Below are 16,243 nucleotides of genomic sequence, written 5' to 3'. Positions count from 1 at the left end.
TTACATCAGGCAATAGGTACCAGCAGGAAGAGGAGCACTAGTAGTGATCTCCTGATTTATATGCTAATGAGCCCGCCACTACCCGGTCCCTTACCCCCCCCCACCCCCCCACCCCTGCGCTTTGACCATCAAAAATCTCTTCCCATATTGCAAAATATCCCCAGTAGGCAAAATGACCCTTTCCTGTCTAGATGGGTAACTTCATGTCTAACCTGGCCAACACAGCTGCACTTTCACAAGACCTATGCAAACCATATTGTACTCCCCAAACTAGAATTCTACTTGGTTGCTTTGCTGTTGTTTGTTTTTTGTTTTTCAAGCCAAGGTTTTCTTGTGTAGCCCTGGCTATCCTAGAACTAGCTCTGTAGACCAGGCTGGCCTCCAACTCAGTGATCCTCCTGCCTCTGCCTCCTGATAGCTAGGATTCAACCCAAATTCGTGCAATATATTTGCATTTAATAGACATTTAAATCTACAGAAGTATAGGCTGATTTTGATCCTTGAATTTAATTTTTTTCACTATTATTTTAAAATCAGAGTCTTTTAAATTTCTGATTTCTATTAAAAATGAAAGTCATGGTCCTACCAGATCTGCAGCCACAAGCGGCCGTCACTGAATACAGACCCTATTTACCCCTCAACTTCATACTGCTGACTTCCCACCAGTCCTGTTATCTCACATGCTATGTACTTTGCATATTTACATTATTCTCAGCCTTGTTTGACAATTTATTTTTGATCTTGCAAGTGCCTCATTATTTTGTTTTGTTTTTCAAGACAGGCTTTCTCTGTGTAGCCTCAGCTGTCCTGGACTCACTCTCTAGACTAGGCTGGCCTTGAACTCACAAGGATCCACCTGCCCCTGCCTCCCTGAGTGTTGGGATTGAAAGTATGCAGCACCACGCCCAACCTTTAAAGTTCTTTTCCTGTGTGACTCTGTTAGCCTCAGTAAGATAAACAGGAAAAATAAGATGTTCGGCTATGTGCACGGAGTACAATTCAGATGGATTGTACGTGCCTAAGCAACAGATACAGAATCTAGGTTTTCTGATAAGCAGCATTGTTATTTCTCCCAGTAATAATTTCACACGGAAGTTCACTGAAATAATGAAGTAGAAACGGGCACACGCTAAAAGACAACTTCCAACTACTGAGCAATTCGAGATTCACCACAAATTCCCAACATTTTCCTCAAGTTATTTCCGCTCCCCTCATCCTCCACATCACCTTTCCCATGAAACGGTGTGCAGCGTTTTCACTTAATTTGGCCAGTGACTTGTGATGGAAGGTAACATGCAGGTATTTGGGGAGGAGCGCTGCAGAATTCACGGACAATTCTTCATACTTATTGCACACTGGGGGGTGGGGTGGTGGAGGATGACAAACTTCATGGTGACACAGAATGGCTCTCATATGGTAAGGCTCTGTCAGGCAGACATGGTGGCACATGCCTTTAATTCCAGCACTCACAAAGCATGTGGAGCAAAAGGAAGTCAAGGTCAGCCTGGTCTACATGGCAAGTTCCAAGCAGCCAAAGGTGCACACTGAGACTGTCTTTAAGAAAAGAAAAGAAAAGGGAAAAAAAGTGAGCCTCAGCATCTTAGGAGTCTTAATAATTTACAAAGAGCAAAGCTCCTTGCCCGTTATTCTGGACACGCAGTAATGACAAATAAAATCAGAGTGTTTGGCCCTGAACATTGCTAAGAGACCCATTTGCAGAGTCGCTGAGCTTCTCTTAAGATCCAGAATGCAACATCCAGGTTTCTGATCACAACAGAAAAAGCTGAAGGGCAGCTTCGTTGGCCACTAAGTCCTGACTTTGAAGAAAAATATTCTTTTCTCGGAGCCCTTCACACTTCCTGCAGTTTGATTGGGGGAAGAGAAGAAATGGAGGAGGCCCAGACCGCGTTCTCTCCATTCCAGAGCCTGATCCCAGAACTGTCTCCACCCACTAATACTCACACGTAACTTTGTCATAGGGCGACTATTACCACTCCCAAGGTGTCACAAACAGAAAGGATCTGCAGCTGGCGCCACTGCAATGTCAGGGCAAGCCAGCCAGGCTGCGCTCTAGCTTTACTGGTACCTGGGCTTGCCTGAGCCCGGAGAAGCAGCATTCTCTAGGGAAAGAAGCCTTCTCAAGTGGGAACAAAAATGATGTGAGCCGAACACCCATCCCGGGCACTATGTGAATTTGGGGTGAGTTCTCTTAGGCCTGGTCAATTTCTACTTTTCAGCAGCTACTAAGCTGCCCCCTGGTGTTACTGGGATCCACCGTTTTTCTGGGTTTTTCCCCCCGAAACCGCCCGAGCCTGTCATCTTTGTACACTTGCAGAGGTCATTAAGTGGTGTGGGCTCAGTGCAAGCAGAGCTCCAGCGACCGTGCCGCTGCAGGGATCAAAGGCCCGCCGGGGGCGGCCGAGAGACTGAGCCTGCGCAGTCTTGCTCCCGCCTTGGAAAGGGTGGCGGCCACGCGGGCTCGGTCCACCAGCGTGCTTGCTAGAGGCGGGAAAAGTCTTAGGTCTGTACCCCCCCACCCTCCCCCCGCCGCCTGCCCAGCCAGCCAGCCAGCCTGCCCTCTCCAGCGCCCGGCCCGGGGGGGAGGGGGCGAGGAGGGCCGGCGCCTCTGACTCATCATCTCCAACCCCCTTCTCGCGCGCGCTCCAAGTCTCAGGACTTTGAACCTGGGCGCTCGAGCGAGGGGCGCGGCGGCAGCACCTGGGCCAGCGCGGCTTGGCCACGCGCCGGCCCCCAGCCTCTGCCTGTATCAGCAGCTGCAGGCAAGAGCGCTGGAGACCCACAGCTCGCTGCGGTTGCCTGGCCGCGGTGGCGGCGCCCCTGTGCGCGACGGCCCTCCCTGCTCCTCCCCCGCACGCGGGGCCAGTGGTCGCGTCCGAGGAAACTCGGCTAGGCCCTGCTCCTAGCGCCTCGCGTCACTCAGCAGATGCACAGCGCCCCCGCCGCCGAGGGAAGGCTCTTTATTTTCCAGTAGGTCACGGGGTATAGCGGGGCATCCTGGGATTTGTAGTCTTTGGTAAATTAGGCAAGGACCCGGATCCAAGGGAGACCTGGAAGACAACCGACGCCGATTCTGGGTTGGCCCGTGCAGCAACCGGGCTCGGAGTGGATGAGATTGTGAAAGGTGAATAGACGAAAACAGTGAGACGAGGCAGATTTAAAGCTGGGATGGAGAGGCAGGGAGCAAGAAGGCGAAGAATGCAAGGGAAGAAGCAGCTTGGAAGGAGTGAGGTGAGGGAGGTCACTCGTCAGATACTCTCTTCCTCCAGTGGGGAAGAGAAGAGAAACGGGCCTGGCTTGAGGGGAAACTGAGGGCACTCCTCCGGGCTTCATGCACATCTTAGGGGAGTCCAGTTACAGTCCGAGGGAGGGGCACGATGCAGAAGTGGCTGGCGAAAGCCCCCTTGGCGTAGGCGTACAGTGGCACCTGTCTTGCCCACTCACTCATCTGTTCTATTTCCTGTGCTAGCCACCGTGGGACCGTCCTCCAAACCAGAAACCTCCTCCACCTCAGAGAGGCCCTGAAAACAGATGGGAGCAAATTTTAGGGTCAAGAAAGGAGAGACCCCAGGTAGAAGGAGACCCCCTCCCAGATTTCCCGGTCTTTCCAATAATACATCACAGCAGCTTCTTAATGTTTACGCACGCGGGTGTATAGCCCCAATGCATCTTTAGATACCCATTTCCTTCACAACCATCATTAGGGGTGCCAGAAAGCCAATCAGTTTCAACCCTTCGTTTCTGTACCGCCCCACTACTGGCAAGTGGCGCAGACTAGGACAGCCAGGAGACAAATAAGCTGGAAGCTAGCAGCGTCGTGTCTGCCTCTCAGCACCCACTACCTCCTGTAGCTCCTGGTAGTGCAGACTTGACGTCTTGAAGCATCCTGGCTTCCTCTGGCTCAGCAAGAACAGGGCGTACGTTGAGGCCAGCACTCCCCCAAGGGTGAAGGCCTCGGCACTGAGTTCTAGCACCAGCAACCCTGTCAACTGCAAGGTAGCAGGGTGAGGGTGCTTTTGTGGGTACAGTCCCTATTCTCTTCTGCCCTTTCTCCCTCCCCTGCTCCTTTCTCCTCCTTCACCAGTACCTGGGAGGGGTCAGAAGAGGCATGCCCCAAGGCTGTCTTCGTCACCTCTGTCACCACCGAGATGAATCCCAAAAGCAGGTTGAAGGTGTTGGATAACATCATGGCCCGTACCTACCAGTGAGCCAGCTCAGCCCCCACCAGCCTAGGGGACTGACTCACTTCATCCCAAGCTCAGACTCTACCTACAACCTAGCTGGAGACAAAACTCAGACGGGGGAGGCTGAGGCAGGAGGATCAAAAGTTCCAAGGCCTGACTGGGCTACAGAAGACCACCCTGGCTAACTTACTGGTGGGGGGGGGGGAGAAGAGATCTGGAGCTATAGGTCAGGAGTAGTGTCTGCCTGTTGTGCGTATGGCTCTAGGTTCAATCCCCAGCACCACGCGCAAACACACGCGCGCGCACACACACACACACAATTCTGCTCCTATTTTCCTTCCTTCAAATAGGATCATTCATCCTCAAACGTTCTCACTTGCTTCAGACAGGGATAAATGTCTTTGTTTTGAGGGGTGCGTGAGAGAGAGAAGTGGGAGGACAGGCCTGCACTCCCTTGGCTCACCTTCCAGATGCGAGGTGCTCTCCGGAGCTCAAGGGTGATAACCCCAGTGAGGAGACCCTAAATGGCGAGCATGGCAAATTGTGAACCCTAGTTTCATTAGAGAGGGGCTCGCAGGCCCTTCCTTTCCATCTTCCCTTATGGTGGGTCTTACCGAAGCTCCGGGCCAAAGTGGCAGTGTTGTGGCCATGTGACAAGCAGGGATGAAGCAGGCAGTGGAGACAGCGAAGGGTACCATGGCTATTGCCAGCCATAGCTGGCTCACCTGGAGGCCAGAGTGTGGCAGTTAGAGGGGACTGTCAGAGAGTTTCTTTCCTTTTCACGATGTTTTCATCTTTTAGACACCAGTGCTTGGGGTAAATGTAAGGCAGAGGGAGTAAGTATTCCTAGGGCAGCTAAAAGAGTGAGATTTAAAAAGTAGACTCCATTTTTTCCCCCTTCTGCCTCATTTTGTAGTTTCCGTACCCCTGTGTTTCCCCCAAAGGTAAAAAGGCAAGCCACTTGGAAATGATGGCTTTTGCTTTGTTCCCCCCCCCCTCCCAGCACAGTTTCTGGCACACGGTACAGGATCCCTGAACATTGGTAGAGCTGAACTGGTGCCATCAGCCGACACCTGAGGCAGGGCAACTTGGCCTCACCGCCAGCACCAGTAGGCTTCCGCTTTGCCTGTGTCTTGCCCAGTGCTGTAGCTTTTCCAGACGAACACTGGGTCCCTCCTGTCTTGGCTGATCAGCATTTCGATCCATTTGTTCCCTTGACTATAAGAGCGTTGCTTCCTGGATTGGAAAAATTTCATTACGGGACCTTTTGGGGAAAGGGTGCAAGCAACATCCTTCATTTACCCCTCTGCCCACTCCCACGTCAGAGTGGAGGCCCGGAACCTTACACCTACCCAGTCTGAAGCAGTCTCTCCAATGGATTGGAACTCCGCTGAGACACAGTATGTCTTAGCGGCCTGGTAGCCCAGAGCAGACAATCTTTTACCTGGCACATAGTCTGTCAGAGCTGAGGTGTGGTGGGGCAAAGGTCACAGCGAGGGCCTGAAGAGCCAGGGAGTGGCCTCCTGTAGACATCGGCCTCAGTTCAGGCCATAAGCCACCCAGGCCTGCCTCAGGATTTCCACTTACTGTCGCCCTATTTCTACCCATTTTCCTCGGGTTCACTTACTGCATCCCTATGAACAAAATCAGCCTAGACCTCAAGTCTCCTCTTGTTTCCATTCAGCCTTTCTTCTTTGGCTCCCCCCTCAAATTCTGTGTTACTGTCAGGATTGCCCCGCGAGAACCCTACTTCCAGACCAGTCTGCAGTCACCTAGCTTTTCAGGGCAGTGTCTTCCTCTTCCTCACCTCTTTTTCTAAGAGTGGCCCTGGGGATCCATCCCAGGGCTTTGTGAGTGCTAAGCAAGCATCTGCCACTGAGCTAAATCTCCAGCCCTTTCTCCTTTCTTCCTTGAAGGATTCTCCCCCTCACTCCCCGCCCCTCACCCTCGCCCCCTTTGAATTGGACTTTGACTGATTAAATGGAGGGAAAGCCCTGTAGCTTGGAGAATCTCAGTTGTGCCACTTTTCCAGGCTGGTGACGTTGGCTACCTTATTGTAACGTTATTTTATTTACGTGAGCTTCATTTTATTCCCTGGTAAACAGAATTAACAACAATATGCCCCCCCCCGAAGGGTAGTTGATTCCAGTGTTGTGAGCACAGGGCCACTGATGAAGCTGAGCAGGTCTGTGTGGTCAGATGCGCTGGCTGTCCGTTCACCACAGGGCTTGCTCACAAGCTATGGCGAGAACTCATTTCTGCACTTCAGAAAGAGTGCCCGCCGGGCTGAGTGTATACTTTAGAGGTCTGGAGGTGACACTACCTGTGCTTGTTTGTGTCCCTGATCTGTCTGTCTGACCTCAGTCAAGTTGCTTGATGTCTTTCTGTAACTTTAAAGGGAAATTAACAGCACCAGTCTCGGGGTGGCCTTGAGCACGAAGAGAAAATGCATACGGATTAGTTTAGCCCAGGACACACCACATAAGGAGGTGGCTATTACTATTTATAACTACTGAAAATAAAAGAAACTGAGCCAGGCGATCCCTGGGACTTTGAGGCCCAACAGAAAGGGAAGGAAAGTGCCTCTTCTCACGAGCCACTTCTGCCCTACTCACTGTTGAGCCAACATCATTGGAGCACTGTATCCATGCTGATTTCCTGGGCACGGGAATTGCAGTTTAAAGGGAACCAGATAGCTGTTGGTGTCTGGTTCCTCTCTTTCCAATCATTAAGAGAGTTGACTTTATTTAATGACAAGGTTGAGATGCAGGCCTTTCCAGGCGATGCCTGGATTTGCAAGTCGTCCTTTTCCTTACCTGTAAATGGGAGCTTATATTAGAGGATTACTGGAAAGATCTCATGCTGCTAAATACTTGAACAAGCATCGAGTAAATATTGACTAAATCTGAGTATGCCACTGAGGAGTGTGCAGCTACTGTTTGGGCTATAATCGAGTAAAGAGAAAGTATCACATCCCCCACTCCTCCCTGCATCCGCCCCCCCCCCCCCCCCAGTGTTGAGCACAGCGCCGGTGCTCAGTAAGCATTCAGTAAATATTGTTGCGTTGAAGAGCCATTAAAGTGTCTCAAAGAATGGAAAATAGGATTCGTGAAGCCGGAGCGAGAAGTGTTTATCAAGAACTGCAAAGGCGGAAGAGTAACTTTAATAATGTTTCTTGTACGGCAGACATTAACTATCTCTATAATCGCCCCTCCTCCTCTCCCAAAAGAGAGACAAATTGTAAGGGAGAGGCTTTGAGATAAAACCCCAGGAAGAACTTCCCGAGCCTGTGCATGTTGGGGCAGAAGCAGCGGCAGAGCCAACTCCTTCCCTGGTATGTCCGGGTCTAGGGTGGGAGGGGCAGCCTGCTTGGAGGCTGGGGGAAGGACAAGATGACCTTTCACAATCTCCTCCAGTCCCCTCGAGGAACGGTCTGCGCGCCCCACCCCCGCCCCCTCCTCCTCGCGCGACACCCCCCGGACCCCCCAAGGCCCGCACCCCCTGGCGGCCGCCTCTTGCCGCTTCAGGGGTCCCCGGCCACGGAGCCCGAGCGCGCAGCCCGCCGCGCCGCCCCCCGCATGCTAATGGCCGGGCCGCCTCCCGCCGCACACAATGCGGGCCGGGCCGGGGGCGGAGGGCCGGGGAGGGGCGGGGGCCGGGCCGGGGGCGGGGGGGCCGGGGCCCGGCGCATCTCCCCCGGCCCCACGTAACGCTGACGCCCGCGCCGCCGGCCCGCCGCCGCCGCCGCCCGCGCCGCCGCCCGCCGGGGCTCGTGAGTAGCCGCTCCCCCCGCGCCCCCCCGCCGCCGCCCTCCCCGCCCCTCCCGGAGGGGGCGCGCGCGGAGCAGGTGCAGGGGGCGGGGGCGGGGGAGGGGCGCCGCGCGGCCCCGGCAAACTTCGCCCGCAGCTTCGGGGGGCGGGATGGGGGCGGCGGGGCCGGCGTGAGAGTTGGGGGGGTGCCCGGGGAAGGGGGCCAGGTGGGAGAGCCGGGAGCCCCGCACGGAGGGGAGGGCCGGGGCGCGGGGCGGGGGCGCGCGGCTTTGTAGGGGCCGTGAGGCCGGCCGCCGCGGCCTGGGGTGCACGGGGGTCTTGGGGGTGCGTGTTGGGAGAGCCGGGAGCGTAGTGGAGGTGCGCCCCCAGTCCAGCCCAGGTGCAGCCAGTGGGGGTGGGGGAAGGAGCCCTAACTCTCGGAGACAAGGCAGGGCACGGGTCGGGGGGGGGAGGGGAGAGGATGGGGGTGCTTTTCTCTGTGTCCCAAACAAAGTGTCACAAAGAGCTCGGCCCGCGGCAGCCGCGGAGGCGGCTGTTTCTCCGCTTTTGTTCTCCTGGCCCGGGGTAGCTTGAGCTCTGGCCTCCCTATCTCCCAACCCTGCCCCCATGATCCTCCTGGACTGTTTTCCGCGGGTGGAGTGTGCTGGTGGAGTCCCTCGTGTGAGATCACAGGTCGTGCTCTGCTTGCCTACCAGTTTTTGAGAAGGGTATTTTCCCAGAGGGGGGTCTCCTTCTCACCTCCCAGCATGAGAACGGAGGCACACACAGGCACTAATCCTGACTTTCAGGGCCAGCTCCAGTTAAAGGGACTTAAAAGCTGTATGTATGTCCTCCTTACCCCCCAATCCCAGGCTCCTCAGAACTTTCAGAATCGGGGTCAAGTTAGGACATGCTAGAACATGGATATAGGCTAAGATTGTGTGTGTGTGTGTGTGTGTGTGCGCGCACGCGTGCCTGTTTTGGGGGGGGAGGTGTTGTACCTCCCTCTCACCTCTTTATAGTTATTTGGGAGCCAACGATTGCAATTTCTTGCCCCCGCCTCTCCCCCCAGTCCTTTTACAAGAACTCACACTTAAAAGGTCCAGGTGCAGTTCAGTGTGGATTTTCTGAAGCATCATCTCTCAGAGCAGTGAGGTTCCGAGAGCCGTGGAGAGGCCATAAGAGTGAATGGTCATGTTCTCCAGGTGGTCTTGATCTGAGCTGTCTAATAAACCCCCCTTCCGTTTAATCTCATCTAGTGCTGTGCTTCATATTTGTTAGCAGATTTAGGAGAGAGGAGATTGCCAACAGGGGGAAAAATCATGTGTTAGGGATGACCAGAGGCGGAGGCCTAATTACTGCTAGGCCCCCAGAGACCCTGATCCATTGCTACTGAACTCTGGACCTTAAAAAAGTGTCTTTGAATGACAAGATTTGGGGTGGGAGGGGCAGTCTTTTTGGTCCTTTATTTAGCTGGTTCTTCGGTAACCCCTTTTATCATCCCCTGTAAGATTTGGTGGTCCACCCCGCTTCTGCACCAGCGCTCCTAGCATGTAAAAGTAATTGGCCTGTTGCTTTGGAAATATTTCTGATTTGTAACGCTGGTCCTGCATCCCTACAAAAGAGAGACAGGAGCACGGTAACCCCTGATTCCCACTGGGTGTGGAAAGTAGGTCAGTGCAGTTCTCCGGCCAAGGCTCAGGGGTAGTGTTTAAGCCTTGAGGATAGAAAAATGTGAGGATTGTCCACCGGCAATGCATGTCTGACTTAGGCTCCAGACCAGCTCACGGGCTTACTCTGTTGTCTCTCTCCCCTACTGAGAGCAGTTTATGAGATCTGGTGCCTGACACCTGGTTTGATGTGGAGATGGCGGAAGCCATCTTGACTGGGCCTGGGAGGGCTCGGTGGATTTTTACTGATTTCAGGCCACCTTCTGGGAAACTTCCCCTGAGGAGAAGTTCATCTTTCCGTTTGTGCCTTCATACGTGTCACTGCTTTCCACCCTGGACACATGCAGAAGGGTGGCATTTCTTCTTGTGTGTGGGAGGAAGCCTTGCCTTGTTTCTCCTCTTTTTGCCTCAGATATTAGGCCATTTTCCTATGAGACATTTTGCTTGGCGTTTAACAGGCAATTTTAGAGGCCCTAGAATCTTCTCAGAGTATGTGCCCATAGGTTAGTCAGCTATGACCATGCAGTATTCATACACACACACACACACACACACACACACACACACACCCCCAGCCATCTGCTTCCTCTGAATATACCAGATTGGCTGTACACCAGGATGTTCCGGGAATCCCCAGGAAAGCAACAGAATGTGATGGACTCAAATACGATGATGCCTCAGTAACTCATTCCAGGATGTACAGACTGTAACTGTTATGGCATTCTGTAAATTTTCTAAAGCTTTTCTAGGTATGTGTATTTCCTATTCTATTTTCAATGACATCCAAAGGCTAAAGTAATTCCTCATAGTTTCTCTGATAGCCTTCCATAGTTTGCAAATAGGGTTCTTTTTTTTTCTTCAGTTTTTTGTTTGTTTGTTTGTTTGTTGTTGTTGTTGTTTTTAATGGTCTTTTGAGACAGGGTTTCTCTGGGTGTAGCCCTGGCTGTCCTAGAACTAACTCTGTAGACCAGTCTGTCCTCGAACTCACAGAGATCCACCTGCCTCTGCCTCTCGAGTGCTGGAATTAAAGATGTGTGCCACCACCATGCCTGGCTCTTCCTTCAGTTTTTAATCCATTAGTTTCTGGGTTCTCTGGTTCTAAAATGGCCTATGTGGCCTCTCTAGCACTTCCTAGCCCTTATCTGTGATACTGAGGTAGCCAAAGTGGCCTCTCTAGTAGCCCATTGCACTCTCCATGGTACTGAAGGAATGGCCATTTGTTTTAACATCTCTTTGGTGGTCACCACCCCCCCACCCCCGCAGAAGAGTCCCCAGGGACTACAAATATAAATTTAGTATAACTCATTTCACAGAAGGTAAACTGAGAGATGAAGTGAGTCACCGAAGGCTGTAAGAGAAAAGCTTACAATAGCCTTGTACTCTACAGTTCTATTCTGAGGCCCCAGTGAAGGGTTTATTTGGAGGATTACCTAGGACAGGAATAGGTGCCTGAATTTGGATCCACAGAAACACATTAACTGTCAGTGGTTGTCTAGTGGTGCTGCTTGGGCAGGACATTTTGTTAGTGTATCTGTTAATGCTCTCAAAAGTGAGACTCTGCATGTGTCAGGCGTCTGCCCGTTCAGTCTTGTCACATCCACTCAATGTTGAAAATTAAACTTTAGACACCCCCCCCCCCCAATCTTTTCTTTGCTCTGATAAGCAGGGCTCACTCCTGGCCTAGTTCTCTCCAATTAAACATTTGTAAGTAAAGTAATGCTTGAGTCCTCCTCTTCTTTCTTGGAAACCCTTTTCAGTTTCATAATTCACATTGTAAATATGATGTCTGAGGTTAGAAAAAAAAAAGCTAGGCCCAAGTTCACCTAGTCTGAACAAGATACGGTGCTATGTGAAAGGAGGAAGGTAGGTTGGATGGCCATCCACCGAAGCCCACATTCCATGCCCTTGTCAGCAGTTAAATACCGGGAAAAACCTCCCATCACCTTCCTCTTCCTCGGCTCTCTTCTTCCCAGCCCGGTGCAGCACTTGTCAGGGCTAGGGAATTTTAGATGGAGAATTTTAACCCCTTCCTGCCCAGAGCATGTGTGGATCCCCTATCTGTGCAGATGGCAAGGCCCCGCCCCCCGTCCCTCACTCCAGCCTCTTGAGCTCAGAGCCAGTGTAATCCTCCTCTTGTGTGAGGAAGCCTCTCCCCTGCAGAGAGGAGGAAAGCCTGCTTCGGAACAGCTCTGGACAAAGGGGCTGAGATGCCCCATCAAACCACAGCCTCCAAGGTTTGAAACGGGGTGAAACCTAAATGGGGGTGTGCAGTTTTTAAGCCCCTTCCCTAGGCTGGTAGTGCCCCTTAACTTCCACGCCTCCCCCAACTCTCCTCGTTGCCTCTGTAGCTGGCTCTCCCTCATGCCCCTCCCCCTCTGTCTCCAGACTCTGCTGCGGGGAGGTGTTTCTCTCCCATGCATGAATGAGTCTCTGTAATGAATGGAAATGAATGGATCAGGAATCCAGGCGGGGGAGGGGGAGGAGCGGCGACCAGAAGACTGGGTGCTGGCAGCAGGAGGAACCTGGAGGGATTCTGGCTGACTGGCCCTGGGTCTGAGAGGAGCTGATACCACTTGGATAACAGGAGGATGGCTAGCACTCCACATTTGTTTATCCAGTGGCACAGCCCAACGAGAGCGGGAGAGGGGTATACCATGATGGCCTCCCACGTGTGTGTGTGTGTGTGTGTGTGTCTATGGTGGCTCTGAACTAGGCATTTAAGACATCTTTTAGGGGAGGAAGTTTTATCATGCAAGCTGGCAGATCAAGGGGTGCAAGTTTTGAGGACAACAAGCATGTCTAACCTCAAGATCCAACCAGGAAGACGGGATGGGTTTTAAGAGTACAGGCTGCTAAGTGGGATGACTTTACTGCTGAAAGCCAGGGCTCATCTTTCCTCCAATCACTCTGTCTTGTTTTTAGCACCTCCGCACCTGTTGCCTTCATTAGCAGCTTTTCTTCCTCCTCCTTCCAATCCTCAGAACCAAAGAATGTGAACGGGGTCCATGGAGGTGAGTGAAGTTCTGTCCAAGGCGTTCTCTCCTGCCTACTTATTTATTTTTTTCCTATTATGGTCACATATGTTACTACCTTGGCCCCAGTATCTAACTTCCACACATCCCACAACTGGAGGTGAGAGGTGCTAGCGTACCCAGGTCAGGCCCTACCCAACCTACATACACTCTCTTCTTTCTGTTCGCCGTGCCCTTGATGCCTTTGCATTTTCTACGGATCGGCCTTTTCCACCTCTCCTCTACGTGCATCTTTCCCCACAGGGCTCACGTCCCCGCATCCTGGTCGGCCACCTAGAGCCTTCCCCACCAGCCTTCGACGGCGAGCTGGATCTGCAGCGCTACTCCAACGGACCAGGTGTGAGCGCCGGGTCGCCTGGGATGGGAGCAGTGGCCTGGTCTGAGACTCGTACAGGCGAACGACGCTTCCCTTGTCCTGTGTGCGGAAAGCGCTTCCGATTCAATTCCATTCTGGCTTTGCACTTGCGAGCCCACCCGGGCGCCCAAGCCTTCCAGTGTCCACATTGCGGCCACCGTGCAACTCAGCGGGCTCTGCTGCGCTCACATCTCCGAACGCATCAGCCGGAGCGTCCACGCAGCCCTGCTGCACGGCTGTTGCTGGAGTTGGAGGAACGCGCCCTGCTACGTGAAGCCCGACTGGGGAGAGCCAGAAGCTCAGGGGGTATGCAGTCTAGCCCTGCCACAGAGGGCCTGGCGCGCCCTCAGGCTCCTTCTTCATCTGCCTTCCGTTGCCCTTTCTGCAAAGGCAAGTTTCGCACCTCAGCGGAGCGAGAACGCCACCTGCATATCCTGCACAGGCCCTGGAAATGCAGTTTGTGCAGTTTTGGCTCCAGCCAGGAGGAGGAGTTGCTACACCACAGTCTGACGGCCCACGGGGCTCCCGAGCGCCCCCTGGCGGCTACTTCTACGCCTGAACCCCAGCCTCCACCCCAGCCCGAACCCAGATCTGCCCTTGAGCCTGAGCCTGAGCCTGAATCTGAACCTAGGCCAGAGCCTGAACGTGAGGTGAACCCGGCCCCGACTCCTGCAGCTCCGGAGGAGCCCCCTGCGCCACCTGAGTTCCGTTGCCAGGTGTGCGGCCAGAGCTTTACACAGTCCTGGTTTCTCAAGGGTCACATGCGTAAGCACAAGGCCTCCTTTGATCATGCATGCCCTGTATGTGGCCGCTGCTTCAAGGAGCCCTGGTTCCTTAAGAACCACATGAAGGTGCACACCAGCAAGCTGGGTCCTTTACGTACCCCAGGGCCTGGCTCGGTGCCTGCCAGGGCCCCTCAGCCTCCTGACCTGAGCCTGCTGGCTTATGAGCCACTGGGCCCTGCGCTTCTCCTGGCCCCAGCACCCACCCCGGCTGAGCGCCGAGAGCCCCCGAGCCTCTTAGGCTACCTGAGTGTACGAGCCGGGGAAGTACGGCCCAATGGTGAGGGTGCCGACCCTGGAGGTGGCCGGAGCTATGGAGGATTCCGCCCACTGCCTTCAGCTCCTCCCAACCGGGCTCGGCGACAGCGTACAGAAGAGCCAGAGGAAGAAGAAGAAGTCGGAGAGACAGAAGAGGACAGCTGGGCCCGAGGCAGGTCGATGGGCTCTCTGACTTCCCTGCACCCCCACCCAGGTGAGGGGTCAGGACAGTCTGCACCTGCCATGGGGGCCCAGGCAAGATCTACAGCCACGCAAGGTATGTAACGCTATTTCCTCTCCGGGTTGCCTGCATTTGGTCCCAACACTTTGTCCAGCGCTCCTGTGGTTTCCTTTTCAGAGGACCGGTCTTTGATTTCTCTTGGGCTGCTGGCCTCCCTTCCCCCCTTTTCCCTGCTGGAAGCTTTGTGGCTTCCTAAGGGTATTGACAAATCTATGTTCCTGTCAAAGCCCCTTCCTCTTGTGCCCGGGGGATGGAGGGTATATTGGGTACCTGACATGGACAAGGCAGGGATGCCCTATAACTTCCTTTTAACGTGTTGCAGAAGAAAACGGGCTACTGGTTGGAGGGGCCCGATCCGAAGCCGGCCGAGGGGCCACTGGCAAGGACTGCCCCTTCTGTGGAAAATCTTTCCGCTCGGCGCATCACCTGAAAGTGCATCTTCGAGTGCACACAGGTGAGGGAGGCCTTCCTCATGGGGGAGGGTCTGGGAGCAACGAAAAGGCTGGAGGACATGCTGGGCACCTTCCAGATCTGCCAGGAAAGATCATCTAAATCACCTAGTGGGGAGGCAGCATTTGTCCCTGGTCCTTGAGATGAAGTTTGCATATTGAGCAAAATACCAATGTGGGTGTGCAAGTGATAGTGACCCCGTGACCCACCTACTCACTCTACCCACTCTTCCCAGGTGAGCGTCCCTACAAGTGTCCACACTGCGACTATGCAGGGACCCAGTCGGGCTCGCTCAAATATCACCTTCAGCGTCACCATCGAGAGCAGAGGAGCAGTGCAGGTCCCGGACCACCTCCAGAACCCCCGCCCCCTTCCCAGCGGGGCTCAGCCTCACTGCAGGCGCAGTCGGGAGCTAAGTCAACTCAGGCTTCCGTCACCTGGGTAGAGGGCACTGCAAATACCCGGCCTCCTTCAAGCAGCAGCGGACCAGGGTCCCGCAGGAAGCCTGCCAGCCCTGGGAGGACCCTGCGCAACGGGCGAGGTGGTGAGGCCGAACCCCTGGACCTGTCCTTACGGGCGGGCCCGGGAGGTGAGGCCGGGTCAGGGGGTGCCCTTCACCGCTGCCTCTTCTGCCCTTTTGCCACTGGAGCTCCTGAGCTCATGGCCTTGCATCTGCAAGTACACCACAGCCGTAGGGCTCGGGGCCGCCGGCAGCCCCGAGCTGACACATCTCCACCCTATGTCCGAGCACCATCAGGAGAGACCCCTCCCAGTCCTCCACTAGAAGAGGAGGGCAGCCCAGGGCTGTCTAGATCTGGAGAGGCAGGTCTTGGGGGCCAAGAGCGGTAGGAAGCCCTCTTAGGAGTGATTAGCTTAGCAAGCTTACCCCGCAGGAGCGGGGAAGTGCTAGAGGTAGTTGGGTAGAGCAGCCAGCAGGGAGCAGTGTGGGACCCGTATCCCAGCCCAAGGTGGACCAAGAGGTAAAAGTGGGCAGTGGGTGAAGGAGGGTCGGCAAGCGATACCCACCCAGCCCAGGGGAGTCACAGTGCCTTAGAAGTGGCAGAGGTGAGGGTCAAAGAACGGGGTCCTAGGGCTGGTAGAGGATGTGTTCCTGTTGAGGAGCCACTCTGCCAGTTTCTGCTGGTCCATAGGCATGAGAGTTTATTTTTGTATAAGGGGTGGGGGTGGGGGCACTGTACCCTTCTAGGCCTGTCAGGGGCCCTGTAGACGTTGCTATTTTTGGTACGATTCCTGTCATCCCTGTTGAAGAGTCATGTCCCCAATAAACAGGTGTCTTGAGGCACAAGGCCCTGTGTGTGTCCACCTGTGTCTTTGCTCTCCCTAGGCACTTCACTCTCAAGGTGCTTGATAAGGATGCAGAACTTTGCTTTACCACCCTCCCCATCCCCCCACAGACTTCAGATCCAGTAACTCTGCACGGTCCCTAACAGTCAGCATTCGTAACAAGTAGCCCAAGGGGTTCTCATGCGCACTGTGGCCTGAA

General features: G+C 54.2%; 3 protein-coding genes across 11 annotated transcripts in view; 2 read left to right on the top strand and 1 right to left on the bottom strand.

Annotated features, from left to right (window-relative positions):
* Window positions 1-2,924, top strand: part of LOC127187151 (olfactory receptor 5AU1) — a 28,399-nt gene extending 25,475 nt beyond the window's left edge. Inside the window, 1 exon segment of the mRNA XM_051143363.1 lies at window positions 2,675-2,924. Coding sequence (XP_050999320.1) covers window positions 2,675-2,924 — 250 coding nt within the window.
* Znf219 (zinc finger protein 219) lies at window positions 1,994-16,046 on the top strand. 9 transcript variants are annotated; one of them, XM_051143033.1, is made up of 5 exons: window positions 1,994-2,199; window positions 12,544-12,632; window positions 12,897-14,325; window positions 14,612-14,743; window positions 14,975-16,046. In XM_051143033.1, the coding sequence occupies exons 2-5, from the start codon at window positions 12,627-12,629 to the stop codon at window positions 15,586-15,588; spliced, it is 2,181 nt and encodes a 726-aa protein (XP_050998990.1). In that variant the 5' UTR covers window positions 1,994-2,199; window positions 12,544-12,626; the 3' UTR covers window positions 15,589-16,046. The 9 variants fall into 9 exon arrangements, with proteins under 9 accessions (XP_050998990.1, XP_050998997.1, XP_050998995.1 ...); XM_051143038.1 differs by lacking the exon at window positions 1,994-2,199 and adding an exon at window positions 2,368-2,521; XM_051143036.1 differs by lacking the exon at window positions 1,994-2,199 and adding an exon at window positions 3,013-3,142.
* Tmem253 (transmembrane protein 253) lies at window positions 3,138-5,408 on the bottom strand. The gene is made up of 6 exons (XM_051143041.1): window positions 5,301-5,408; window positions 4,817-4,927; window positions 4,666-4,722; window positions 4,106-4,216; window positions 3,861-4,007; window positions 3,138-3,539 (listed from the first exon to the last, which is right to left on the bottom strand). Exons 1-6 carry the CDS (start codon window positions 5,406-5,408, stop codon window positions 3,459-3,461), a joined length of 615 nt encoding a protein of 204 aa, XP_050998998.1. The 3' UTR covers window positions 3,138-3,458.
* Window positions 16,047-16,243: the final 197 nt, after the last annotated feature.

Source organism: Acomys russatus, chromosome 3, assembly GCF_903995435.1.
Source record: "Acomys russatus chromosome 3, mAcoRus1.1, whole genome shotgun sequence".
NCBI lineage: Eukaryota > Metazoa > Chordata > Mammalia > Rodentia > Muridae > Acomys > Acomys russatus.
The sequence above is the reverse complement of the archived record's forward strand: the minus strand, read 5'-3'. Positions and strand labels throughout refer to the sequence as shown.